Raw genomic sequence first — 27798 nt, forward strand, 5'->3', positions numbered from 1 at the left:
GTGTTCCTATTGGCTGTGCTCCGGTCATGTGACCGGAACTTGACGCTCCTTCAACAGAACTTTCAATGGCATTGGCATCACAAACTTTCTCATTTTACATCTGAACCATACACTACAAGATGATTCTGAAAACATTTGAGGCGAGAAATAGGCATTAACGTAACAGAATATTGATTCATATTTGATCAGCTCTGCCTAGTTTGACTGTTTGGTCGGAGTTTGTGAGTGATTGACAGCCGGCTAGACAGCAGCTGCACAGCGGACCTCAGATCAGGTCCTACTGCTTGTTTTCCTCTGGTCTGTGAAACCTTGCAGATGCCGTTAGGAGCACCGGAGGACACAGAGGAACATGATTTTTTTCAGGTTACCTGTCTCATGTACTACTGTCACGATATAGCGACCGTTTTATAAAAATAACTTTTTTCAATCATAGTTGCTCCAATCTCACCTACTTCAGCTTTAAACCAGTGTCTTTTAAAATGCATAACATCCTTTGACTGTTACCCAACACTAAAACTCTGAATTCTCACTTCATTCTTATTCTTACTGGACCAAGCCGTTATCTATTTGAGTTCTCCATACAATCCCTCCTTCTCCTGAGCTGTCTCTTTTCCTAGTTCCAACTGCCATTTGTTTTATGCAAGTACAAAGTGAACAAATTGAGCAGAGATCAGGCTTGCAGGCTGGGATGGACTAGTCTGAGCAGCAGACATAATATAAAACAGGGGATTTGATGTGACCTTTGACAGAAGAGATTTGTCATTAGTGATTTTCCCCACCTCGCTGCGATTGACATAACATCTTTAGTGGGCCCTGTCTGGATTCAGCAGTAATTGATTTTGTCCGATGACCTCATTGTGTTCATGAAAAGGTCAATGGGAAGCATATTGTATTTTGTGAAAGGTCTATTCTACGGGTCTGAATGCGAGTTATGGGCTGGACCTGGCGTGTGTTTTTGATGAGAGTTTCTGAGCCTAATACAATCTGAACTTTTGATAAGGTTTCCCTGTCTGGAGATACTAATAAACCCAGCAACTCAATAAATTCAGATGACATTTAAGTCTTTTATAGAAGGATTTCACATAATTGAAGGGCTCCACCTAAAGTGATACTGCTCGGGCCAACTAAATGTCATGACTTAATTTGGACTGGACGTTGTGGAAATTCTTCATGGAACGATGCTGCTCCTGTGTTTGTCTCAGGCTACTGATGATGATGTATCATCTGGCATCTCCTTCGTTTTCTCTTTCCTTCCATCAATCCCAGGATTGATTGATTGGTAGGCAGACTATTTCCAACACTGCAAGGTAGTTAAATGTTTTCAAGTTTCACCCTGGCAGTCCCAGGGGACTACACATGGGGCTTTTCAGATCCACAGTGATCAAAACCCCCTGAAAGTCTGAAATTGATACCATGGTTTATGTCTCAGTGATTGAACATGACGTGTCTGTTAAAGCATGGCCCGGCCTGGCTGGAAATAATTCCTTGTGTCTTGTTGTTATTTGTAGAAATAGATGAAAGTCGTCAGTTTGTAATGCCCTGTCTTTGTCTTTTCAAAGTGCACATGACTGTTTTTAGTCTGGCAGAGAATATTTCTGAAACATGTTAAGGTTGCTTCAGCTTCACAGTCTCGGCTGGATTAACAACCGGACACCTGCTCCAGGTCCCCAGACCATTACGCCTCATTTCCACATACAGTAGCTCTGTGTATGCGAGTCAACCAGAAGTCCATTCATTCCGATGGAAACCTTTACAAAAGTACTCCTTCTGATTTTTTTTTTTTTTTTTTTTGCAGTCCTTAATTTGCCTCAAGTACGTTGAAAAATTTTAACTTTTGCAAGTAAATTTTGCGACAGATTGTATGCGTTGTCTGTTTGTGTGGAATTAGCAAATTAATAACTGATTGATGAATGCAATACCACTATGCACGCACTCTATGTATTAGCTACCATGCTACAAATCTTAGCTAAATATGCCGTCAAACTTTTCACCTAGAAAAATCGTATAAATGTGACTCGTCTAGACTGGATGGTGAAAAACAGACAAAACTAGAATGGCACTCGGAGAGCGCAGACCTCCGCCAAGAGTACGATTGCCCCCCCTCTCCGTTCAGCTTGCGCCATCATCCACGTGTATTTTTGTTTATGTTGTGATCAGCTGTACGTAGCAGAGCATCGTAAAACACTTCATTCGAACTGGACAGAAACACAATAAAACTCACCTAAACCGTCGTCGTTACTCTTTCCAACAATCACCAAGTGTGCTTTGGTCAAACTCGACTGTAATTTCACCGAGTTTAATGTGAAAAAAACGCAGAATCTACAGTTTTTTCAAAATTCCTGAATCCGGACCATGATCCAGATCGCCACCAAAATATAATGGATTGTTCATTGGACCACAGCCTACCCCTCCAAAAGATTTCATTCAAATCCATTGCAAACTTTTGGAGTAATCCTGCTAACAGACAAATCAACAAACCAACAAACCAACAAACAAACCAATGCCGGTGAAAACATAACCTCCCTCCTAGGCCTTTGGCCTTGGCGGAGGTAACTAACTTCTCTTCCATATTTGCGGTGGAGTTTCTATCCGTCCACAAAGAGATGCATTTCCTCCCAGTGAACACTAGGGGGCGTACTCTGTGTACACTATACGGAATTACAGACACGAAACGAGGCGTTGGGTGCAGAATGGGGACCCACAGCTCAATTTGGCCCTGTTCACAGTATTTAATACACTCTAAACCAATCATAAGCATGGCATTTGAGGAATTCTGACTGTCTGTATATAATGTATGTTGTATGAATCTAAAAGTCTCTCTTTCTCTCTCTCTCTCATTGTCTTACAGGACCTCCAGTAAGTAGACCAGACGCCTTGTGTAACCTGCATGTGGTAAAGTGGTTCTTTTTTTTCACTTTAGTGTGAAGTGCATACCTGTTGCCAATATATTGCCTTGTCTGGATGCAGTGATAATGTGCAGTGCTTTATTATATGGCTCATTATAATTGTATAATTATCATATTCTGTCATGATCCAAATGTATATTATTTTGTATACATTTTATGGTTCTAAACTTGTCCACACAGTTCTGATTCATACACATCACTTACAGTCTTCAAGGTTTTACAATTCACTGTGTAAATTAACATTTTAAGTACCTGGCCTCTAATAGTATTCAGTAGGTGGTGGTTTACAGTGGTATGTGGAGTGTAAGTGGGTTTACATCTAAATGAGTGACTCTGCAGTGCCTGTTTGTGTGAACCAATCGGACGTGAATCGTTGTCGGTCAGTCGTGTGACAGACTAGTGACTTGTCCGCCTCTCGCCCACTGAGTGCTGGGATGGGCTTCAGCCCCATGCAGCTCTGCACGCACAGGATAAGTGGATCACATCTTTGTTTAAATGCATGCAAATAGTTGAAATCAAGCCTTTGGTTAAAAGGAAAACCTCCTGACTCCTGTGCCTCGATGGCACAAAGTTTCCAAACATCTGGCCGCTATGAGTTTGACTTTTGTACAGCCGTGTCAGTTTTAGAATCACCTCTGCCAAATATCCCTCCCTGGAAAATTTGAGGGATAGTTCCTACGGAGGAAGTTTTAAGGTGCATGAGGTCAGACAGCGAGGTGGATTTTCCGCTCTCATTACACTTCCATCTCCACAGGATCTGAGCATTTCAAACTCCAAGACATGATCAGATTCCACATCGTCTCCTACGTCTTGCTAGGGGATACAGTGTGCCAAACACGTGTACCTCGATAAGGTGCAATAATGCTAAAGTAGCATAAAGGTTGTGGTCCTGCTTTGGCTATTACAATGTCTTCACAGATGGGTTGACCGTATCCGTGTCACGAGAACCGATACTTCGATACCAAGTCTATGCCAAAAAATGTGACGCTACTCGTTTTTTTTCAGTACCACATGTACTGTCAGGACTCAAGACTAACAGTGTCCCATAGTCCCAGGGACGATAGGACATTTCCCTGATAATGCTGCATTGCGAACAACAAATCTATGTTGAAATCGGCAGGAGGAGAGCTAGTAATGTTAGCTGTTAGCTGTTAGCAGCCGGTGGGCAGCACAGTCCTGCTTGGCTAAATAACAGAGCTAACAGCTAACGTACGGAGGTTGCATCGAGTTACATTATGATGCGTTCAAGCATACTCTGAGTATTGAGTGGAGATTAATTATAACGTTATCATGATGTGTTCAAATGTAGTCTTGTGAAATGTTGTTTTTGGCGAGAAATCTGAGGCAGATCATCAGGGATTAATAATAAATGCAAAAGAAAAACAGTATGCAAACTGTATTAAAGCAGTGTGTGTTGATGGGATTTAATTATTGTTTTACTTTTGTTTTTTACCATAGTATCGAATTGGTATCGAGAACTGTGGAATTTCACTGGTATTGGTATCGAATACTAAATTTCTGAAATCTTGACTTCCCTATATGAGATTACTATAACATGTTTTGAAGCCGGATTGATGTTGACCAGCCATGTCAGTGAACTTCCCTTCCTTAAAGTTCTTGGAGTACTCACCAGGACATTTTTTAAAGTCATTTGGCTTTCCACCTGTTGGAATCCTTCTGATCTACAAAGACGATGTTGCCAAGAACACATTCATTCCCTCAGAGGAGAGCCTTAGATTAAGAAACAATGTTCCACTGAACAGTAGCATGAGTAAATATAATGCATTTATGAATACACTATATATCCACTCATCGTCTTTACTGTCTATTTCTAGTCAGGTTCACAGGGGACTTGTTCCCATCACAGCTCGAACCGCACAAAAGGCAGGGACACAGCATGACCAAGTTACCTGTCCATCACAGGGCTATAATATCTCTCAGGGGTTAATTTCCTTCAAAATGTAACCTAACACAACTGTAAAGTGATATGAAATCTCTTTTTTTACTCGTCTCTTGGAACTGGCTTGCTGGCGTCCTTTGAAAAACACAATAGATCATGACTGTTTACAGGTAACAGGTTACAGGGGCTTGGAACACACTTTAACATAATCAGAGATGAAGGGAAGCACCCTCTGATGAAGCTGAACAGGATAGCAACAAGGTATCCTTCACAAGCTGTCAGTCAAAAGCTCAAAACACAGAAGCACAATTTTCTGGGTAAAATAATACCAATAAGAATGGAGTAAATCAAACCTCTCTCCTATCCATCCAAACTAACTTCTTATTGAACAGAGGAGCACCCAGGGGACTATACATCCCACGTACGTTGGCCAAATATACCCCCCACCCTCCCCTCCCTGCTTTCCCATTCATTCAGCAGCACTTTGCCAAATGGGAGCCACATGTTGGAGGGTTACTGTGTAATTCAAGTGAAGGGTTCCTTCCGGCGGTGGGTGACCTTTGCCCCCCTGCAGACGATCCCTGGAGACTCGGTAGCTAACAGGCAGGCACTTATGTGCAGCATGTTCACACTCAGCACCTGGCCATGCACCTCCATGCACTGCCCTCTGACTGCCAGCCTGATTTAGTAGAAATAACGGTCATCTGACTATAGCCCAGCACCTCCTTAGCCATCCCCCTGTTAAACATCAACAAATCGCCTACTGATAATTGTTGATTCATCGTCAAAGTGAAGACTGTTTGGAATGTACTGAACATACGGATCAACTGCGTACAAAGAGGATGATACTGAGTGGTACGAGACGTCTTACTGTACTCCACAAAGAAGCAAGCTACCAACTTTTCAGGGTTTTGATACTCAACAACTTCGATAACAACAGTTGTCACAATGCACCATCAAGCCCCTCCACAATAGGAGTTCACAGCATTTACACTGTACCTCCGTCTGTCAGCCGATCGCTGACCTCAGAGCAGAAAGCGCTGGCTGAACCAGTCAAACCTACATTTTTATTTCCTATTTTAAAACAAATATCTGATTCATTGATCAGTTCGGTGCTTCCCGACCTGAAGGTCGGGACCCCACAACAGGTCACAAGATTCAGAAAATATATATATATATTTTTTTTCAATTATAAATAAACATTTATATCCAATCATCAAAGCCAGTCAGCAAGAGCTCAGATGAATGTTTGACGTTCCCTCCATCCAGCGTTACTGAGAGGAATGACTTCCCCTCTCCTGGCAAGCAGTCGTACACGCACACACACGTGCACACGCACATGCACACACAAACACACACAAACACACACACAGGTTGCGTCCGATATTCGGCTATTTAGTACCCCAAAACGGTATGTGAGATATTTTTCTATGTCCGAAACCTAAGTATGAAACCAATAATCGTGAATTGCATACTATTATAGTATGCAACACTGGACACTATGGCGGCATAAATATCCCACGATGAAATGCGGTAGTAACGACAACGTTCATAACAGACGTTGGCGGGCAGCTCTGTAACATCAATGACGCTTCGATTTAACTGTAAGTATGTGAGATTAAAACTTTGCTTGGCGTAATATATATTTTAAAATTAATTCAGACTTTGATTCGCACAAACTGTCACTTTGGTCACATGAGGTTGTCACGGGTTACCGTGGTTACACGTCTCTCTCTCTAACCGGCGAGGAGGCTCTCCGGATGTGACGACGTAATTTACAGCTCAGATACATGCTACAGTTTATTAACACAAAAGTAAGTCGAACGATAGTACACATATTGAGTATGTAGTGCATAGTGTGCGATTTCGGACGAAGCCACTCTCTCTCTCTCTCTGTCTCTCTGTCTCTCTCTCTCTCACTGGACTCCTTATGGAGGAATATTGATGACATGCCAGCCTTCGAGAGCAGGCAGTTATCAATTCTCCTCAGCAAAGCGACGATGCCTCGGCAGCTTTTTTCGGAAAATGTCAAGAGTTCCTGTTTTGACTTCCAACCAATTAGTGTCCCATCCTTTACTTAAGGGCAACTCACACAAGAAGCATGTACAGCGTGTTCCGCTCACTCAATGAAAACAAAACACTTGACTTTTGACAATGTGCTCCTTCTTGTTCTTAGATCCTGGCCGTAACTGAAAGCCAATGTGTTCTAGCTCTTTGTGATTTGTTTTCGGTGGAGCTCACCACGCTCACATGTTGTCACGTCCGCATTAGCAGGGTACTCAAGTAGGGTGAGGTCAGTCGGGAGTTTCGAATAGAGTTTGTTAGCAGAAACTTCCGGACTTTCGGCATGCGTTCTCCCAAAACCAATCTTTGCATGAGTCTTTGTGGTGAAATGAAGAAACTTTTTTATATTCAGAGAAATCTTGTGTTGTGTTAAAATGTAAAGAGGCATGTTACTGCATCAGTTCTTCCTGTGTGCTGTCACTGAACTGGAAAGGCCAAAATAAAACATATTCATACAACATAGTATACCTACCTCAATTCTCTCGCCAAATTCATTTTATTCTGACCTGGTTCAGTGCAGGCATATTTTATTATATGTGGACTTTATCTGTAAAATTCACTCTTTCCTTTTTGTACCAATTTCCTCTCACCCCCTTTTTTCAGGGTCCTCCTGGACGAGCAGGCTTTCCGGTAACTGTCTTTTAAACTTGTGTCTCTGTGTGGCTCTATATACAGTATTTTTGCATGAGTAAATAGTCATCACTGCAGTATTGATCTCTCACATGCTCTCTACTGAGGAGTTGTTGTCTTTTTCTAATGAAATTAAATTAAAGATGTACAGCGGTTGCTATCAGATATATTAGCCATAGCTGTCTCCAAGACATTTTTTTTTTTTTTTTAAATCAGTCGACAAATATCTTTCAACAACTCCGTTGTCTCTAATAAGTAGGCGACATTTTGTCATTGTGTAATGTAATGAAAATAAAAGTAAAATAATTCTGAGTAGCTTTTAGCGTAGCCGTGTTGCTCTAGCTTAGCTACTTCCAATGAAAACCAGTGTTTTTTAATGTAAAAGTTCTGGATCAACGGCCAAAAACATGAAACAAACAAATCAGTTACAACAACTATGGCAACATAGGAATGGAAATTGTATACAAACATACAACATATACACACACGCATAATACTGTGTGTATTAGGGCTGGACGATATGCTTATCTCCCCATTCGATACTTTCATGATACTTGGGTGCCGATTCGATATTACGATTTATATTTATGTTATTTTTTAATACTAGACCAGGGGAAAAAGTTGAATCATACACTTCTAGGGACATTCTCTAAATCTCTAAATTGATTCATTGTCAGGTATCATTTATAATTTTTTTCCAGCAACCAAAAAAAAAATCAAAGAATAAAGACATTTCCTTCACATATTAGTATTATGTTTTATACTTCTGGTGATTATAATCCAATTAACCTTATTTCCATTATATGTATTTTTGTATATACAGTTCCGTTTGTTATCACCTTATTTTGGAAACCGGACATAGTCACAGGTATATACTTCCTCTAACTTCGCGAAGGTGGTCTCTAGCTCTCCCGTCAGCTCTGTTCTCCTTATCCATCCATGGTCAGCTCCACAGGGGCCGTTTGAATGCATTTAGCATCGGCTGAGTTTGACTACGGAGCTGCAATACGATAACGTCACCCGTCCATGACAGAGTTAGCATGCAGCTTTAGCCGTGATGTCTAGCTCTGCCTTTCCTGGCAATGTGTGAAATGTGTTTAATCAAATAAATCAAATGACCCTATACAGTAACAAAGCTATAGGGCCAGGTAATATTAGAGAACAGAAAACACACATTTCAAAGAGATTGGGAAGAATGGAGGTTAATTGGCCCATGAAGCGCTCTGGCCATGAGCTTCACTATCTACAGCTTCATAGTTGCTTCCCTCACACCGTCTTTTAAGCAACTGACTGAAGATATGCACCATTATCTTGTAATTGGCACTTGTGGCAAGAAGTTACATTGTCTGGCTTTAAAGAACAGGATATTAATACCAGAGACCAGGTTTAGACTACTGAAACACTCGTTAGTTGGGAAAAGATAACATAGCTGTTGGTTAAATATTGAAAAGTGAGTATTGTAATGTTTACAGACGCTGATAGTATTTTCTAGATTAGTTCAATAAATGTTTCCTCGCTATGTAGATAAAAAAAAAAAGTAATCTAGGCAGGATTGCGTTCCCTAAAGAACACGTTTGACATGTGAATGTATTTTTCAGGAAACAGGGTCGCATTGAACTTGAACTCTCTGCACTTTATCAAGATTAAAGATTCAAGATGTTTGGTGGTTATACAAGTACAATTGTGTGAAATACTTTTTGCTGGGAAGCTCCATTAAGAAAACAGTAAGTTAAGTAGCAAAAATTAAAATAATAAATGACACAACGATAACAAAATAAATTTACAGTAATAGAATTTTAAAAAAAGTGTATTTACAAATAATATACAGTACAATAATAAAGGAAATACTTGGTATATGATAAATATAGAAGCAGATATGGGAACAGTACAGGTTTCATACTATAAAAATGTTGCACAGGCATTTTTTTTTATTGCACATAATTGCATTGATTGAAGTATAGCACTTGTTTACTGCACTTTTTTTGTGAGAGATCATCCATCAAATGCTCATTATAGAACTCGAATGTGTCCAGATACATTCAACATGGAATCAAAACGAGTCAAACAATCTGATTCTATATTATATCTATGATGACTTCTCAGTTCAGAAACCTCAGAGATGTCAGTACAGCAGTGGAACTGAGTGCTTATAGCTTTAAAACCTTAACAACACTATCCATTCCTAACACCACGGAGCTGTGTCATGGCCTCTTGGTTGTTTTAATTCAAATTCTGTCTATTTCTGCAACAGGCTAATCTCTCTGCTTCTGTTTCTGTATCACCTCTACCGCTCCTCTCTCTTCAAACACTCTCAACATGTCAAACCCACACGGTTCCTCTATCGTGACAACAGGTGGTCGTCTAGTATCTGACCTTTGTCCCGGTAGTCAGTTATAACCATTTGGTTCTGACAAGCTCACTTGTGAAACGGGTCCATAAAACAGTCTCAAGCAGAGAGAGACCCGTCCTGGGTTTTCTCCCATGTTCCCTTTGCCAGAGTTTCGCTGACAGTTTGTGTCAAAGCGATGATGAGATTCCTTCCAGGATTTTGTGATTGATTAGACCCGTCAAGTAGCGGGAAATTAAATCATGAGCGGTCTTTGACTGAATGGGGGCTGGAGGATGTGGTTTTGGAAAAAGGGGCCTGTAAGAATAGAGAATCAGGGAGCAGTGTGTTTTTTCCATAGAATGTGGTTATTTCACAATGTGACATATTCGGTCTTTATAACCGAGGAGGAGGTAGACCCCACCGATACGATGATGGATCACAAACACAGTGTTCCCTCCTCACACATCTTATATTTCTCAACATGCAAGTGGGCCAACTTCACGGTGTGCAGTATTCCAGCTCGTTCTCACTCCCAGGGTTGTCAGGTTTTGTCACGCGTTCGTCGGCGTGTGATACTGACGCACAATGCACCCTTTAGTGTCTGTATGAGACGCACTGGGCTTTCAACTAACTATACCCAAACCCATCCAGTTTTGGTGACGAAGGGGTCAAACAAACATATGGCAAACCAACAAGATGTTGTTTGTCTTTGAGTTTACAATGTTAAGTTTCACTTTCACTTTACAAACAGTATTTTTAAGCAAAAACCAGGATGTTTGTTTTCCTAACTAAGTGGATTTGTTGCCTAAACCTAACCTTTTTTTGTTTGAATTCACATCATTAATCAGGTATTTACTTTGTCGCGCTAAGGTGACACCAAGGGGTCCTGACAAAGCGTCAGTATGTGACGAGTTGGGATGAGAACGGGCTTAGTGTTCCTATAATTCCTACTAACTAGAAATAATCAACAATTCCCTAAAAAGATTAATTAAAGCTAAGATCAGATATCTGCCTTCATCTAATCAACTGCAAAATAACTCTCACAACAAATGTGGTCTCATGGGTGTCTTTCTCACAAGTTATACTAGTGGTGAGTAGAGGCCGGTGTGACTGCGGTCAGCTGTGTATGTGTGTGTGTGTTGTTGGTCTGAGTCTAGGGTCCAGCTGAGGCACATTAAGGCTGTAAATTTGGCTCAGAAACCTCGACATTGCACTGCTAAGGACCCGCATAAATCCTTTTTGACTGCAGTGTGTTTGTCAATGTATGGCCTGTGGTGTGTGTGTGTGTGTTGGTACAGGAAAAACAGCCTCCCTAACGCTGATCTTTTCAGACAAGAAACAAACTGAGTAGAAGCCTGTTTTTGGGACATCCAGCAGGAGGAACAGCGCAGCAGCGATCAGGTTTCTGTCTGTGGACTGTAGCGCAACACATGAACTGAATGAGGTTTTACAAAACACTCTATTCGTCTCATGGCTATAAAACCCACTTTAGTGAAGGTTGTATTTTGCGGTTGCAGCAAATAATCACGTTAGGCACTTTATAAAGCCCCCGGCTCTGGATTAAAACCATTTTTTTGGTGGTGCCAGATTCTCCCCAAGGCCTTTGGTTTAAATCAGGACCTTGGACAGGGCTTCAAAGAGCCCAGCTGAAGCCTGATAGTAGTTAAATGCTTTAAAAAAAAAAAAACATACCACAGACTAATGACAGAGATAGCAGCACATCTGATGTATCAGGACTGAAAACAGTCAAATCTATGTCTCACAGCTGAGATGAGAGATGGTACAGTAGTTTGATTCACATGAGAAAACCAGGCTCCAAGTCGGTGGTCTTTGTTTTAAACAGGGCTGTTCAGGAGGTACTGTCAAATTGTACTTTAACTATTCGAAATTTAGGTTTCTGGTCAAATATTAGCTGATAAATTGACCATGCAGTTTCAAAACTATACTATAACAGCTGTGATGCTCCTGTGACTCAGTCAGAACAGAGGCTGGATGCGGAGGACTCTCCTCCTTCACAGATAAAAACAGTTAGTCGTTGGACCCCCTCACAAAAAGGAGGACAAGCTGAGGTTGTATTGTGAGCTGAGGGTGACTTGATGCTGTGTAATATTTGAATATGAGGGTAAAGACCTCACGCTGTTCTAAGAAATGACTGACAGCACATAAAAGCGGTATGAATAATAATCCAACCAGGATTTAGATTCTGACATACAGTCAACCTTTAACTGAATGAATGAGGAAATATAGCAGCATGTCTGGCTCTCTAAGAGGGAGGAGACAGAGAGAAACTGAAAAACCTGCCAGTGAGCAGGTTAAGTTCACAGAGGCAGTTGTCACGGTAACTGACCCAGAGTTTAAGTTATCTCTCTCTCTCTCTGGAACCGAAAACCCAGAGTTCCCCTCAACATACTCAGAGTTTTCACAAATCCCGTTTTCTCAAACAGACCTCTGGAAGAAAACATGAATGAATTAATACTATTTAGAATTAGAACATGTTGTGTCGATGCACTCTGATGGTCGAAATAAGTATTACAACAACAAACAACAAAATATTTTTTTAATCTGTTTCACAGATGAAGAAAAAATGCAACTTAGAAAGATTATCCAGTCATGAACACAGGAGAGAAAACAATTTAGATCAGCCTTAGAAAATAGATCACCAGAAAAAAACATCTCTCGCTGGCCTTTCAGTGCTTCCGTACTCTCCACCTCCCTACACCTGTATTGTGAGTGTAATTCCTTTGCCTAAAAAAGAGACAAAACGTTCAATGTCCTGTGTTTACAAACTGCAACCGACAACTGTTACACATTAAAGATATCACATACTGAAGAGCATTTGATATTATTATTATTTTTATTATTTTTTTTAATTTTCTTTAGCCATTGCAATAATATCGTCTTGAATTCTTTTGGACAACCATATAGTGAAAATCTGATATTGTGACAGTCCTAATAGTAAATTACTTGTGGGAAACCTGTGAGTATCTCTTAGACTTGTACACCGGAGCATTGCTTGATCCTCAGATAGCTGCTGAGGACAGAGGGAGGTGCATTAAAGAAGTAGATACGCTCATCATCGTGTTTATGGTTATCTATAGTGTGAAAGGAGGAGCAGGGCAGAGCAGGGGAGGGAAGGGCCTTAAACTGAATACGTCAGATTAGAGTTTTTGTCATGGCCTCCAACCACTTGCCTCAAATAACATAAGGAATATTTGATGTTCACTTTGCAATATTATTCCAAACATCTCAAATGTATCAGGAGTCTTGGGTTGGGCATGACTGCATCTTTTTTTCTATAATGGAATGCTTGTCTCTAGGCTCAATATTAGGCATGGCATGGTAAACTGACTAAGCCCTCTCAACACTAATGGTTGTAGTCCTTAAATGGATACCATGGCATTAAGACTTTTACAAACCCAGTGTTAGCATCTCGTTCCCAGTATAATAGCACCCATTTAGGTTCAATGATCAATTCTAACAATGTTAGTGGTGTGTAACAACTGCTGTTCTTATAGTGAGTTGGTGGAATTTGATTCAAATTACATTTAATTCCATCAGATTAAATTTGAAATGAAAGTGACAAAGTCTAAATGTCAAGGTATCCCTTTAAGAGTTCACCTCAGTCTTCATTCTAACCTTCGTATTGACCCCTTGTTCCTTCTGAATTTTGCATTGGTCAATAGGGTGACAAAGGAAGTATGGGGATTCCTGGGAGAATGGTGAGTGACTTGGGCTTGTGGATCAAGTGCACTATAGCAATCGTTCCATTCATTATGACATGACCAATGACACAAGCAACATATCAGTTCAAAGGCAAGCAGTGGTTTAAGATAAAAAGCTGCTATTGTACACCTACGGCCTACCCCCACACCAGTAGTTCCACTGAGGCCCTGTTCAGATCTGGTATTAACATGCGTCCTCAGTGATCGGATCACAGGTGGACCTCTTTAAGTACGTCTTTTCACACCTGGCATTAAAGTGTGTCTCCACATGCGTCCTGAGTGACCACTTGTGATCCGATCTCACCTCCCCGCTCTATATGCAAATAAACACGTAGTAAACACACGGCTAATACAGCAGACGTTGTGACGTAATATTACAGGAATGTCAGCTGTGATATCCTACATGTACGTGAATTCAGGTACATTTTATTAACATCACAATTAAAGGTTATTGTACCGGCGGTCCCCCGCGCCGGCACCGCTGCCTTTACCAGGCAACAGCGCGGTACAAAGCTTCAGAGAGCCGGGGATGAGAGAGAGCGTGTGGGTGTCTGCTCTGTGCAAAGCAGCGGAACAAAAACACCGACACGTCTCTGAAAGTATGATAATAATGCACTTAATGCCTAGTCTAGATATGTAGCCTATAGATAAGATATATTTTTAATAAAGTACAGTTGTACCGACAGGATACAGTAGAGCACAGAGGCCGTTACCATGCTGACAAGCGCCCGTGTCTGCCTGTTTATTCACCTGAGGAGCGCAGTGAGACCCCATGGATCCCAGTGGGACGTCAGTTAAGTAGGCGGTCCTCAATGTAGCCCGGGACACATTCACTACACACTGCTTAAAGAAGGTGACCATATGTGGCCCAGACCACCTCTGATCTCAATGCGTCCTCAAAGCGTCTTGAGTGCGTTCACACCTGTACTTAAAGCTGACCACTTGTGATCAGATCACTGAGGACGCATGTTAATACCAGGTCTGAACAGGGCCTTATTTTGGCTGATTAGAGCTCTTCTCAGTGTGAGTGGGTGTGTACACAGACTGTTTGATTGACACCTTTTAGGGTGGGACAAATTACACCTTCATCTCTCTAATGAGTTGGAGGAATCCTGTGACCTTATTAATGCCCCCAGCATAGTTTTGCTCACCTTCAACATGAACAAAGGTCTTAATCAATAACTAAAAACACTTGTGGAGTGTCTGGGGTCTTGAACTGAATCACTGACGATATGAATATTATAAGTGCAGCATTATAATTGTTGACCGTCATTGGTCAGCTTTAAGTGAGCATGGAATTGCTGATAATGTTACTTCATAAATGAATATTTGTAAATTGTAATGAGGCAATTGTGTAATTACTATACAAGTATGAAATACAACTGTTACCGCTACTACAGATACTCTAACAGAATGCAACGTGTTTGCACGCAACGGTTCGTATGATATCTTACGAAAAAAGTTATTCGTTAGTTTTCTTATGTATGTCCAGCAACACGTGTCAACTTCCAAACATGCATACAGTCTTTTCAAAATAAACTTCCATCCTCACACAAACCAACTTCCTCTAGGTTTAGGCAATAAAACTCCATAGTTAGATCTTAGGAAAAGATTGTGGTTTGGCTTAAAATAACTGGAATAAATGGAAGTGGCGTTACTTAAGTACGTAAGTTACGTGACGAATAAATCAACGTAGACTTTTGATTTCACATGGTACCCTATACCACCGGTCTCCTTGGCGAAAGTCTGGTCTCTTTAGACCCATCCATCCACCCCAACCTCCTCCCTACACGCAGCGTTCGCCACTTTTTTTTACTTCCTGGTTAACGATTATGTGAATTTCACACACATTTTCAGTGCATTACTTTCAGTAGGTATAGCTACGAACAATGAATGAGACCAGTCTGCAGAATGCTGTTATGTGTAGTGGTAGGTTAGTTAGCCCTACCTTTTCAGGCTTTCCCTACAGTGTGATGTCAGTGTGTAATGTCCAATTAACATTAGTAATTAATAATAATAATAACAATCATGATCAATAATAATATGGTTTTACCTGTAACTGTTTCAACATACAGTATATTCCCTCATTTTGCTACAGCAACTATCAATGCATCTCAGTTCTGTTGAACACAAATATATCCGTTAGCTGGGTTTCAGCCCACCCAGGCTGTAGTGCAAAAGTGTAACCACTAATTACAAATCTGTTTTTTTCTTTGGTATTACTTCCAGTCATTTCTGTGCAGTTAACGGCCTGTAATTTAAAGGGTTGCCACTCAATTCATCTGGTTAGTTTTGAACATTTCTTTTGGATATGGCCATATTTCAAACATTTGAGCCCTGCCACATATTTAAGACTGGATGCATGTAAGGAATTTCACAGCGTGCTCAAGTATCAAGCCAAGGTTTTTTTTTTTTTTTTTATGTCAGTAGTGACTGACATTTACACTGCACAAGTTCAATTCAATTCAATTTATTTTTGTATAGCGTCAAATCACAACAGAAGTTATCTCAAGACGCTAGTGTTATACCCAGCGGTCTTAATGTTCTTGCTGATCAGAATCCTTAAAAAAATTCCTGAATCTGGATCATGATCTGGATCGTCACCAAAATCTAATGGATTGTTCACTATGCCACACCCCACCCCTCCAAAAATGTCATTCAAATCCATCGCAGACTTTTGGAGTAATCCTGCTAACAGACAAACAAACAAACAAACAAACAAACCAGCGCCGTTGAAACCATAACCTCCTTCCTAGGCCTTCGGCCTTGGCGGAGGTAATGAAAGGCCAGTAATGGTGAACTGACATGTTAGTCAAACTCTAAACCCTCGTGTCCCCTCTCAGAGGAAGTGGAGGGAAGAGACACGCTTAACCCTTACGCAGATTCGTTGTATCACGACGTCTGTTGAGGTCCAGACACACCAATCCGACATCAAAGAAATAGCAGTGACGAAGGCCGCCCGTTGAGTTACCTCACGTTGCCCTTGTCTTGGCCGACAAGTTGCATTTGAACACACTGCAAAGACTGATCGTACTAGTAGAAACCCAAAATACAAGTATAAACCTGAAAATGATCATGATATGTCCCCTTTAAGGTCTCAGTATGCTTTAGAGGAACTTGGTTGCGTAAAATGCCGTTGGAGCACATCTAATGGCAAAACTCTTTCCGAGAACTCCTTTGTGATACCATCACAAGTGATGAATCGTGTATTTGGGGATAACATTTGGACAGTGTCTCCTTGAAAGCGTGCATGATTAGCATGAGAGTCGCTGAACGAATAATGAAAAAATAAAGCTGCATAAAATGAGCGTTAATGTTAAATTATCTGTTTTGGAAAAGTCGCCATCAGTGTTGGATGAATAGTTGGATCAGAAAGGATATGTCAGACACTGTTAGACAACGCACACTGAGGCCCTTTAGCTTCTAATTAACTTACAGTAGGTCGCCTTAGCTCTGTCACCCCTTCCTCATCACTAGTGCTGAAAATGCTGCATGCCCTGAACCCTCTCCATGTCTCTAACACTGGTTCCTCTCTTTCTTGTGTCTCTCTCCTCCCTTCACGCCTTTTTGCATGTGACTGTGTCTGCTGTGACTGATCCCAGAGCTTAAAAGGACAAGCAGGGGAGAAGGTAAGTTTAGGACCATGTGCCCTGTAGCAGGATTATGTAAAGACATCTCAAAGTCAAACTTTGTCCTAGAAGTTTTTGGCTTTGATTCGGTGTCCTTTGTTACTTTGGTCAACAGTGGTCTAACCAGTCTGTTTGTATCAGCGTGGATAGGGTGAGTTGTAGAACAGTTAAATATGAACAGGGGGGCTCATTTGAGACGTTGCTAAAATGTGACTTGGTGGTGGTTAGAAGTGCTCTGTACAGGTAGCATGTGATTTATATCAGGGACTCAGGTCTGTATTTTCAAACAGCGTGAGGGTCACATTCTGTAAATGGTTTCCCACCCTGGTTGGATTACCTGAACTCCTTACACCATGAAACACAATAGTAACAATTTGTCACATGAGCGTCTGAAAGTTCAAATTTAAGACTCCCTGAAGAAAGTGGAGAAAGGTTTATAGAGGCCACATCAGAGTACATTTTACATGTTCTCAAAGAGAACTCTGAATGAATAGAGTTATATATTGATATAAATAAATGTTGTTACTGGTGCGTTGCACAACCATTAAATCTTAGCTCTGAACATAAGCTGCCAGATGGGAGAGAAAAGATTGATATTGGCCTCAAGGTGGAAATTACATGTAAGACCAATTTTTACTGTAGGCTCCGATATCTCCCACTTGGCTTCATGAATTTGCAAAAGTGTGTCAACAGAGACGGTAAACATGCAGTAAATCTGTCATGGTCGGCAGCGCAGGAATATAAAAATCCATATGATCACTTTTTATTCACATCAATGCAATGAACTCTACCCACAAAAGAGCATTTGATGTCTGCTGCAGTTTGTTGAAGGTTGATTTGAAGTTCATCAATGAAAATGAACTCATATGTGAAAGTTACATCAAGTTCAATGCGGAGCTGCGTAGAAGTGAAACTCAAAGCAACCATGTGGAGTTTTTCACCACTTTTAGCCGCTATGGAGCAATGTTTTTAAGAGACCCATTTTGTTTGTTCTTGTGCATGCAGAGATGCATGATGCACACCAATGGTTTCACTATTCCACAGAGCAACGGGTGGTAGTGACGTGCCAAGAAATGCAGAAATACAGTACGCAAAAAAAAAAGACAGGAAAGAAGAGGACTGCCAGCTAATAAACATGGCTGTAAACAATGCAAGTTTCAAACAGGAAAAGCATTCTACACATTTGTTAGACCTCAATGATTCACACTGTGTTTTGGCGAGAAAACACTGAATGTAAACAGAAACTTAGTTTACAAGAAAACTCTGCAGGACATCTTCCTACTAACTGGAACACTTTTGGAAATACACTTGGCCACTTTCTTTGTTCTTTGTGCTCACTTACCATATTTCCCAAAGCGTTGAGCAATTTCTTTTCAGCTGCACCAATCAATATTATTCATATTAACAATGACTAAATTGACCATGTGTGTAGCTTCTTGTGTAAATCTGTGGTCCCCCCTCAGCTCTACAGAGCTTTTTTTAAGCCTCTTTTACCAACACATTCTCAATCGCAAATGGTGAAATCAGTGACCCTACGCTTCAAACTATGGCGCTCTTGGTTATCCCCCTAGCGTCAGTTTCGGATGTGTCAGTTTCCACTCAATACATGCATATAGTGTCTTTTCAAAATGAACTTCCGACATAGGTTTACTTAGTTGTTAGGTTTACTTACACAACAAAACTACTTGGTTAGGTTTAGGAAAAGATCATGAACTGGGTTAAAATAACTCTGTTTGTTATGTAACTGGCGTTAGTTAGTAAGTACATAAGTTACATAACAATCTACAGTAGAATAAGTCAATGTTGACTTGGTTTCATATATGAACAACGGCCTCCTGGGTGAAAGTCCTGTGTTTGTTTGACCCATCCAACCTCCACTTCCATCTGTCATATGCTGACTTTCTCGCTCTTTATACTTCGTTAGTTGCTCTGTGCGTCTAATAATGACCCGGATGGGTTTACATTGGAGTTAGTTAGGAGTTTGTGTCTCATACAGATGCTAAAGAGCGCCTCGGTGCGTCGGGATTACACGCCGAAGGGCACTGACAGAGTACCAAACTGCAGACAGCCAATGTCAGCAACTTAGCTGGTGAAGAAAAAAAGAAAAGAAAAATGAATGGAGCTTTGATAAAGTGTATCCCGTTTCACGTTCTCGACGTGTTACAAATGCATGTGCCTGTTGAATTTGAACCCCTCCCCCCCACCTTCAAAACTGACTCCCCACATTTGCTAAAGCAATCATAACATCCCCATCTATCAGCTGTCTCAAAGCCAGAAACAGCGGATTTTACAGATTTGTTCTCATCAAATGCAGCGTGATTTGTGATGTGTAGGTGTTCAGAGAAAAAGGGGGAAACACTCAGCACATTCTCGACTGTCATATCACAACGACAAGTGTGGTTATTAGCCAAGCATCTTTATTAATATTGACAGCCAGCCAAAGCAAAAGTAGTTTTCAGCCTCAGAACAGAAATAACCTGACAATGTAGTGGCGGCTATTTGGACCGCTCTACGGATGCGCAGCCAAAATAATCTATTGGTTTCCTTTTTATTTCTGGGCAGGGAACTAATTGTAATAGTACGATCGGGTTTTGTCCCACATGCGGTTAGCCTCTTAGAGTAGCTGCTGGGACAGAGAGGATGAAGAAATACAGGAATTATACACAGCAAACTTGGCTGTAGATCATCGAACTAAAATGGAAGCATCTTCCCCAGGAAAAGAAGAGTGTGTCAGGCACAATGAGAATAAGTGAAGACAAGCTTTTCCACTGCACTCTTCAAACAAATGGCTTCTGTGGGTTTTGTGGGAGGGTGCTTAAGGCAAAGAGACTGGCAAAGTGAGCCAGGCTGAGAGAGAAAAAACAGAAAGACATGATGGATTGGTTTGTGAAAGAACCACAGCAGATGGACACCCTACTCATTATGGGCTGGAGAAAATGTCATTTAGAGGGAAATGAGATCTACATAGTTTTGTCTGCTTGTGATTCCACAGCATGGTTTTACTGTTTTTGGTGTATTTGCTCTGAGTGGGTCCTGGTTTTTAGTTGTGATTGTAACTGTTGCCTTGTTACCTTGACCTCTTGCAATCAAAGCAATCCAATCCCTGCACGAGTGTATCTGTAGAACTTCACTTGTCTAACATACTAAAACTATAGAAAACCAAGGAAGTAACTGAAAACTGCCTCAGATGACAGGAACCCTCTTTATCCATCATTACCTTCGCCTTCTGGCCCCCGAGTGATTCATCTGTCATCAAGCCAAGAGTGAGAAAACAAATCATTGGCCTCCTAAAATAGACATTTGTTCAGAAATATTTAGAATCACCTTTGTCTTTGATGGATGACTGGGACCATCAGATATGTCCTTGAGATCGGGTTTCCCTTCAGGACGACAGAAGCTAATAAGGGAAAGTGCTGGAAACCTGAGTTGGCCAGTCTGGCCTCAGTGGTTTGTGGGATCGTGCAGGGGAGGGTATAAGGCCACCGCTGTCACGGTGCAAATCAACTATTCTGTGCCAAATCCAGAGCCCAGAGGTACTCCACTGTTTGTATAGCAACACTGCTGATCTTTTGAGTCACACTATCAAGTTATGAAGTCTGGGATGAAAGTGATAGTCAATTTGAATACCTGAGGCCTGATCATACAAAAACAGCAAAAAATTCAAGCAAAATTGTGGACGCAAATCAAAGACGGAATCGCTGCAATCAGAGATTTGGCTCAAAGGAGCAATGCTAGTTAGACTTTGGTTGAACTTTGACACATGAGTTGTTTAATGTTGATTGACAGAAAATTGTCTTCAGAGTCCAAAACAGAGGAAGCCTTTTAACTATGCCACACTACGTTTTTATAACCCTGCTCCGCTGGGGTATAAAAGGTCATAAAAGGTCGATATGCCTCATGAATAAACTCCTGGAAGGAGTGCGATTTTGTAGTGGATGTAGTAGGTAACTTTGAGCAAATATGATAAAAAAAAGTTATTTTTATAAAACTGGCACTATATCCTGTCCCAGTCCAAGGTGTGATAACCCTGATGAGATCCCTATGACATCATCTGCGTTACTTTCGTAGACTTTGGAGCCACAGAAGACATTATACAACAGTTTTCACAGGCTGAGTGGTACTCCTCAAAAAACTCCTTCGGTGTGCAAAATTGGTGGAGTGCCCATTTAACTTATTACTAGTTCAGAAAATGAAGCTAGCTGACTTGCTAACTGACAATAATGACACAACTATCTTGGAAAGCCACTGTGGCATGGAATAGCCGTAGCATGTTCCCGGCTGGCTAGCGTGTTAGCGGTTTGTTGGCTAGCTAAAGCAGTTAAGCCTCAGCCACACTGGGAACGTCAGGAGCTGGTAGCGGCTGCATTACCCGTTGTTTTTTATTTCGGCGTCCATGTCAACGGGTTAGAGCAGCCACACGGCCCGCGTGAGACATGCGTCTCACCTGCGGCTCAGCTGCATGTCAGAGATTCAAAGTCTCGCCTATTTGTGACGTGAGCCGTGCGGTTCACAGCAACAACAGAAGTGATCTATTGACTGTATATTGACATCATACCAGCAACTTTACTACAGTTTCAATGTCTAGACATCAGTAGAATATCTTACGGAGATGAAAAAAAGTAAAGACTTATTTTTAAATCAACACTTTCTGCTTTCATTTCAAAATAAAAGCCCTAAAGTGTTTTTTATGTGGAAATAATTCCTTAATTTGTTTACATGAGGCTTTTATTCTGAAATATGTGCTGGACAGTGTTGTAGAACATGCAGTGACTTGCAGAGCTCAATGAATGAATATAGTACAAGGTTTTAATTCTCGATTATTACTAATATTTACAAATTACCACACGTTTCTTATCCTTTCTCGGTCTAAAATAAATATAGATTATATTTATAATGAAATTAAATGGCCATTATGAAAGGCAAACTCTATGTAGAAAGAAAGGGCTGACAACAGAAGCAGCAGAAACGCAGCTGGTGTGAACACCCGACGCGTGAATCACGCAGCCGCCACGCAACGCAGCCGCCACGCAACGCAGCCGTCACACGCTCCTGACGTTCCCAGTGTGGCCACGGCATTAACCATCTAACCCTACGAATAGTCACCAAGCTTCTAGCACCACCAATTTCATGAGATCAAGCAGATCAACTTTCTATAGTGTGACCAGAGCTTTACATTTCTATGCATGTCCACCGGTTGTCTGAGAGGAGCTAAACAGATGCTAGTGAATGGATTTGCCCCTACGCTACAGCTATGTACCTTTGGAGGAACACATTGATGTGCTGAATTTCTTCTAATAATATCTACCTGTTTCTTCCTCTCTTTTTATCTGTCTACAGGGAGCTCCAGGCGAGCCAGGTCTGTCTATCATTGGACCAAGAGGACCTCCTGTAAGTGTCTTCACCTCTCCCTACACCCATTAAACCTCTTACCTTGAATCAGTGCTGTCGGCCTGCACACCAAGACTTTTTATTTTATTATCTACCATTGTAGTAGACCTCTGCTTAACACATTAGGTTGTTAAACAGCAACAGACTTTTCAGTTCTGTTGATTGAATTAGACAATTGGAGAGTCCAGCCAAGCACATGAATGCACCACAAATGATAGAATAATGCTATATAATTACAGGCTGTGTGGAAACAGCAGCATTGTAGCAAGGAACTGTGATTTGGCCATACATTGGATAATTAGTCATGCTTGCTTTATCAGGAAGCAAAGCGAGAGACTCCATCCTGGTCCAACTGGGCTCAATGTTAGTTATCCAGACTCTTGTTATGAAGCCAAATGAGTTTACTGTTTGCTTTTCTTCTCCTTTTTAATTTCCAGGAGGACATTGTGGCCTAATAAGTAGCATAGTATGCCTTTTTTTTTTTTTTTTTTTTTTTTTTTAAATATTAAAATGCCACTAAAAGTCTACAGCCAATTTAAGTGGAGCACACATCTGTTCTTCTAATCGATGGTTCTTACAATCTATACCTGTGTGTGCCCACTCGTCCTAGATGATAATAGGCATTTCTAATGAATAACAGGCTGTGGAGGGGAGCTCTGTGCAGTAAGGAGCCAAGTCCCAAACTTCGAGGGCCAGTCAGTCAGACACACTTATAGAAGCTAGTTGACACAGCAGGTGAGATTGACATAAGAGACTCCGGTCGTGATCTCAGATGGAACAAGGGAGTTAATTCAAGAGAGGTGAGGGAAAATGAGAGGAACTGACAGCTGAGGCGAGCCAAGCGCTCCCGACTTCTTCGCCACATTGTCATGTCATCTGGTTGGATGGATGAGTGCGAAGATATTTTCCAACTGTGAGAAAAGGTTGAAAACCTTACAGCTTGATTATGGGCTGCAAAGAAGTCATTTTATGGATATATGCGCGTGATATAATAATGCATGTTTGCATGAAAACTTTTGATGCAAAATCGGAAAGTCAGTGAGTGTGAAAGGCGATTCTTGATGTTAAATTTTAAGCTTTTCTGGAACTTTCAACCACATCTCATTGTCTTCATCAATGGATAGATCTTTTCCATTTTTCTTTAGTTTTAGAACTCATGCATGTTGACATTAGATTTGAGCACGAAAGTTAATTCTTGACCTTAGGAATAGTAATAAAATAGTAAAAAAAATGAAATTCAAGGTCCACTTGGTAGCGTTTTGCAATTTCATCTCATGGTCTACTTTTCCTCTGCATTGGCTTAAAAGTTTAGCATGAATATTAATTCTTGACTTTAGAAATTTGCCAAAACAGAAAATAACTTACCTCAAAGTGCACTTACTTGCTTTTTCAAGAGCTTTCAGCTGCATCTCAAGGTCTTCGTCAGTGGAGAGAGCGTCTTTTTCATGTTTGCGTAAATGTTAAGCATGAAAGTTCATTCTTGATCTTGGAAAATGTTCGACAAAACTTTTGTTTTTTTACTCAAGGTCAACTTGTTTTTGTCAAATTATAAAAAAAAATAAAAATAAAAAAAAAACATGAACCCATGTCTGTCCTTTACATCCCTAGGGTCAGAAACCATTCATAGCTCCTTGTAAATACCTCCAGACAATCTGTGTCATTAGTCACGTTCATCTCCTTGTCATTGTCTTTCCCTACATCTTTACTTTCCCGTCACTCCTTTTTCCCGGGGATATTAAATGTCTTGTACCGGTTTGAAAAGCAGAGTAGAAAAGCTTTGCTGATTAAAGTAAGCTGGCTAATTGTTATTGAAATACACTCATTGAGCTCGTATTCAGTGTTCCATTTCAGCGTCCAGTTTCCTCCTGTGCAGAGAGAACCTGCACTCAACACACTCTGAATGTATTCCCCAGAGTCTTCAGAATCACTCTTTGCGTCAAAATCAATGTCGGTACTCAACAAATAGCTCGGTGCGGTGGAGGATAGGGGGAGAGAAGTGTATCTTCTTCCACTGACCTGCTTCCAGCAGTTTTTTTTCTGTCAGACTTTCAGATGTACAACAAACACACTGATTGTTTTTTTTCCAATTCTCTTTAGGGACAACCTGGGACAAGAGGATTTCCAGGCTTTCCAGTAAGTCATGACCGTGTCTGTCAGGCTAAATGATGCTTTAATGATTTGTGTGAAAGCGGGACATTTTTTTATTTTACTTAAATAAGCAAAAGACAGCGAAGCGTAATCACAAAATATTTAGTCGTTACCATGGAACGAGTAGTTTGTGAATAACTCTTGAATATATAGTGATAGGAGATTGTAAGTGAATTTAGAATCGAGTTCTAGATGATATGCTAATGAATGGTTACTTCCTAGATATCTGATTACCTTCCAAATGAACTCTCCGTGACTAATCAGCTGACAAATGACACACCACCAATTGCTAATTATTACTTCTTTATTACATACATAGTTATAAGTATAAGTAAGTAAAATAGTGAATAGTCACTTTAAGTTTAAAGTCAAATTTTGTGTTCCTATAATTTCTTCATACTTACATAGATTCTGCTTGAAAATATTTTCATCTATTAGGTTTATTAGATTTTTCTGAAGTTTCGTAGGCTGCTATCTGTATCAAGATGTGCACACTAGCTAAATGACAAAGATGAAAACAAACAGCTTGATTACTTTAATGGAGCTTACTCTCCTCTCAAGCTACAACCTGTTAGTTTGGAAGACAAAACAATGTCAAGACATTGCAGTGTAGTCCCGGTGGAGGACTGTCATACACAGTCCTGGATAGACATTTCACACATCCAAAACATGTCAGGCACTGAACCCTCTGAACCCTCTCAGTTCATGAAAATTGTAACATTTTGGTCCCCTAAAAATGTCTTATTCAGCGTTCGGTTGTACTTAGCTCCACCCTCTCGTGTCACTACTGGTTCCAAAAAAGCAAGATGGCGACGGCCAAAACGGCAAACTCGAAGCTTCAAAACCGTAGTCCACAAACCAATGTGTGATGTCATGGTGACTAATCGTCCACTGAGGGCTTCTGAACTCTTCTCAAACTGGGTGCGTGAAGAAGAAAAGTTTATTTTTACTTTACACTCACCCAAGGTAGGTAGGTAGCAACCATAAAAGTCCATGCATCCATCCATCTTCAACTGCTTATTCGGGGTCGGGTCGCGGGGGCAACAGCTCCAGCAGGAGACCCCAAACTTCCCTTTCCTGGGCCACATTAACCAGCTCTGACTGGGGGATCCTGAGGCGTTCCCAGGCCAGTGTGGAGATATAATCTCTCCACCTAGTCCTGGGTCTTCCCCGTGGCCTCCTCCCAGCTGTTCGTGCCTGGAACACCTCCCTAGGGAGGCGCCCAGGGGGCATCCTTACTAGATGCCCGAACCACCTCAGCTGGCTCCTTTCGACGCAAAGGAGCAGCGGCTCTACTCCGAGTCCCTCACCATAAAAGTCACTAAGAAGTGTTTTCAACATTCCTCCTGCAACTGAATTCATCAGGTCCTGAGCGACTGACATTTATGAGTTGTGTGGAATGCCTATCCAGGCCCATGATGCATGGGACAATCCTGAATCTGGGCTAATCGTAACCTCCTTTTGCAAACATTATTTAATTAACTGCTATACAGTATAGTTAGTGAGTATTGGCAAATAGACGGCTTTCCACCTGATGTTGTAATGGGACCAGCTGTTGGTGCAGTCACTTGTGATGCAATTGCAGATCTCCATATGTACTCAAATCTCCATATGTACTCATAAACATTTCCTTCTTTTATCCTATAGGGTCCAATTGGGTTGGATGGCACGTCTGTGAGTTTCCCCCAAGTTCTTGTCAAAAAGTGAAATAACTGAGTAATTGAGTGCTTCTTCAGTGCCCAGAACCCAACCAGCACTCTGTGATGATAATGAGCATAATTAAGCTAAGAATGATTATGGTCATTACTGTAATAAAATCTCCATTAGTGTCATTGCTGTTATTATAGGGTGGGCGTTAAAAATGCTGTGGATATTTCTAAGAACTTTTTCCAAGGAAATCAAGTGGAGGCATCTGTTAAGCTTATCATTATTATTATTTTTGTTATACCACCTGCACTCACTGTTTTTAATGTTCATACAGGGACAGAACGGACAGAAGGGAGACATGGTAAGCATTCCTTCAATTTGTCACAAACATAGTTGAACTGTAATACCATTACCGCCGGGCAAGCACTCATTTGAGTCCATAAAACCTTGGATATATATTTTGGGAATGTTACATGAAATCTGCACCAACAAGCCAAAGCAAATATACGGAAGCCCTAAAAGGCAGTGAGAAAAAAAAATTCTGGTGATCTATTTTTCTAGATCTAAATAGTTTTCTCTCCTGTGTGTATGACTGAAGAACAGGTGAAAAAAGATTATGCCAGGACCATTTCTTTTACTTTTTTTCTATCTATTTGAAAACAGGTGAAATTCTTTTTACACAAAATCCGCCCATTGTTGTTGTAATACTTATTTCGACCATCAGAGTGCACCAATACCCCGTGTTCTAAATAGGAATAATTCATTCATGTTTTCTTCCAGAGGTCTGTGTCAGAAAACGGCTTTAATGAAACCTCTGAGTATGTTAACCCTGAGACGAGGGAAACTCTGGCCCTGTTCAGACCTGGTATTAACATGCGTCCTCAATGATCGGATCACGAGTGGACAGCTCTGGGTCTGGGCCATATATGGCCACATTCTTTTAGCAGTGTGTAGTGAGCCACATTATGGACCGCCTACTCACCTTCGCGGGGTCTCACTGTGCTGCTCATGTGAGTAGACGGGCAGACGCGAGCGTTTGTCTGCCTCGCAGCATGGTAACAGCCTCTGTGCTCTACTGTATCCTGTTGGTACGAATGTATTTTATTAAAATATATCTTATCTATAGGCTATATATTAACAGATTATCAGACTAGGCAAGCGAAGTGCATTATTATCATACTGTTAGAGATGTGTCGGTATTTTTGTTCCGCTGCTTTACACTGGGCTGACACCCGCCCGCCCGCTCGCCCTCTCTCATTCCCAGCACTCTGAAGCTCTGTACCGCTGTTACCGCGGGTACAATAACCTTTTATTTTGATGTTGACAAAATGTACCCAAATCATGAATATGTTGGATATTACTACTGACATTCATGCAATATTACGTCACAACGGCTGCTGTATTAGCCGTGTGTTTACTACGTGTTTATTTGCAT

General features: G+C 41.0%; 1 protein-coding gene across 1 annotated transcript in view; it reads left to right on the forward strand.

The window, feature by feature from the left end:
• Nucleotides 1–27798, forward strand: part of col13a1 (collagen, type XIII, alpha 1) — a 143679-nt gene that overhangs the window by 61495 nt on the left and 54386 nt on the right. The window contains exons 3-10 of the mRNA XM_037783364.1: nucleotides 2849–2856; nucleotides 7474–7500; nucleotides 13513–13548; nucleotides 17154–17180; nucleotides 22518–22568; nucleotides 24666–24701; nucleotides 26364–26390; nucleotides 26698–26724. Of these exons, the coding sequence (XP_037639292.1) occupies nucleotides 2849–2856; nucleotides 7474–7500; nucleotides 13513–13548; nucleotides 17154–17180; nucleotides 22518–22568; nucleotides 24666–24701; nucleotides 26364–26390; nucleotides 26698–26724 (239 nt within the window). The remainder of the gene's footprint in view (nucleotides 1–2848; nucleotides 2857–7473; nucleotides 7501–13512; nucleotides 13549–17153; nucleotides 17181–22517; nucleotides 22569–24665; nucleotides 24702–26363; nucleotides 26391–26697; nucleotides 26725–27798) is intronic.

The sequence above is a fragment of the Sebastes umbrosus genome, chromosome 10, assembly GCF_015220745.1.
Source record: "Sebastes umbrosus isolate fSebUmb1 chromosome 10, fSebUmb1.pri, whole genome shotgun sequence".
Lineage (NCBI taxonomy): Eukaryota > Metazoa > Chordata > Actinopteri > Perciformes > Sebastidae > Sebastes > Sebastes umbrosus.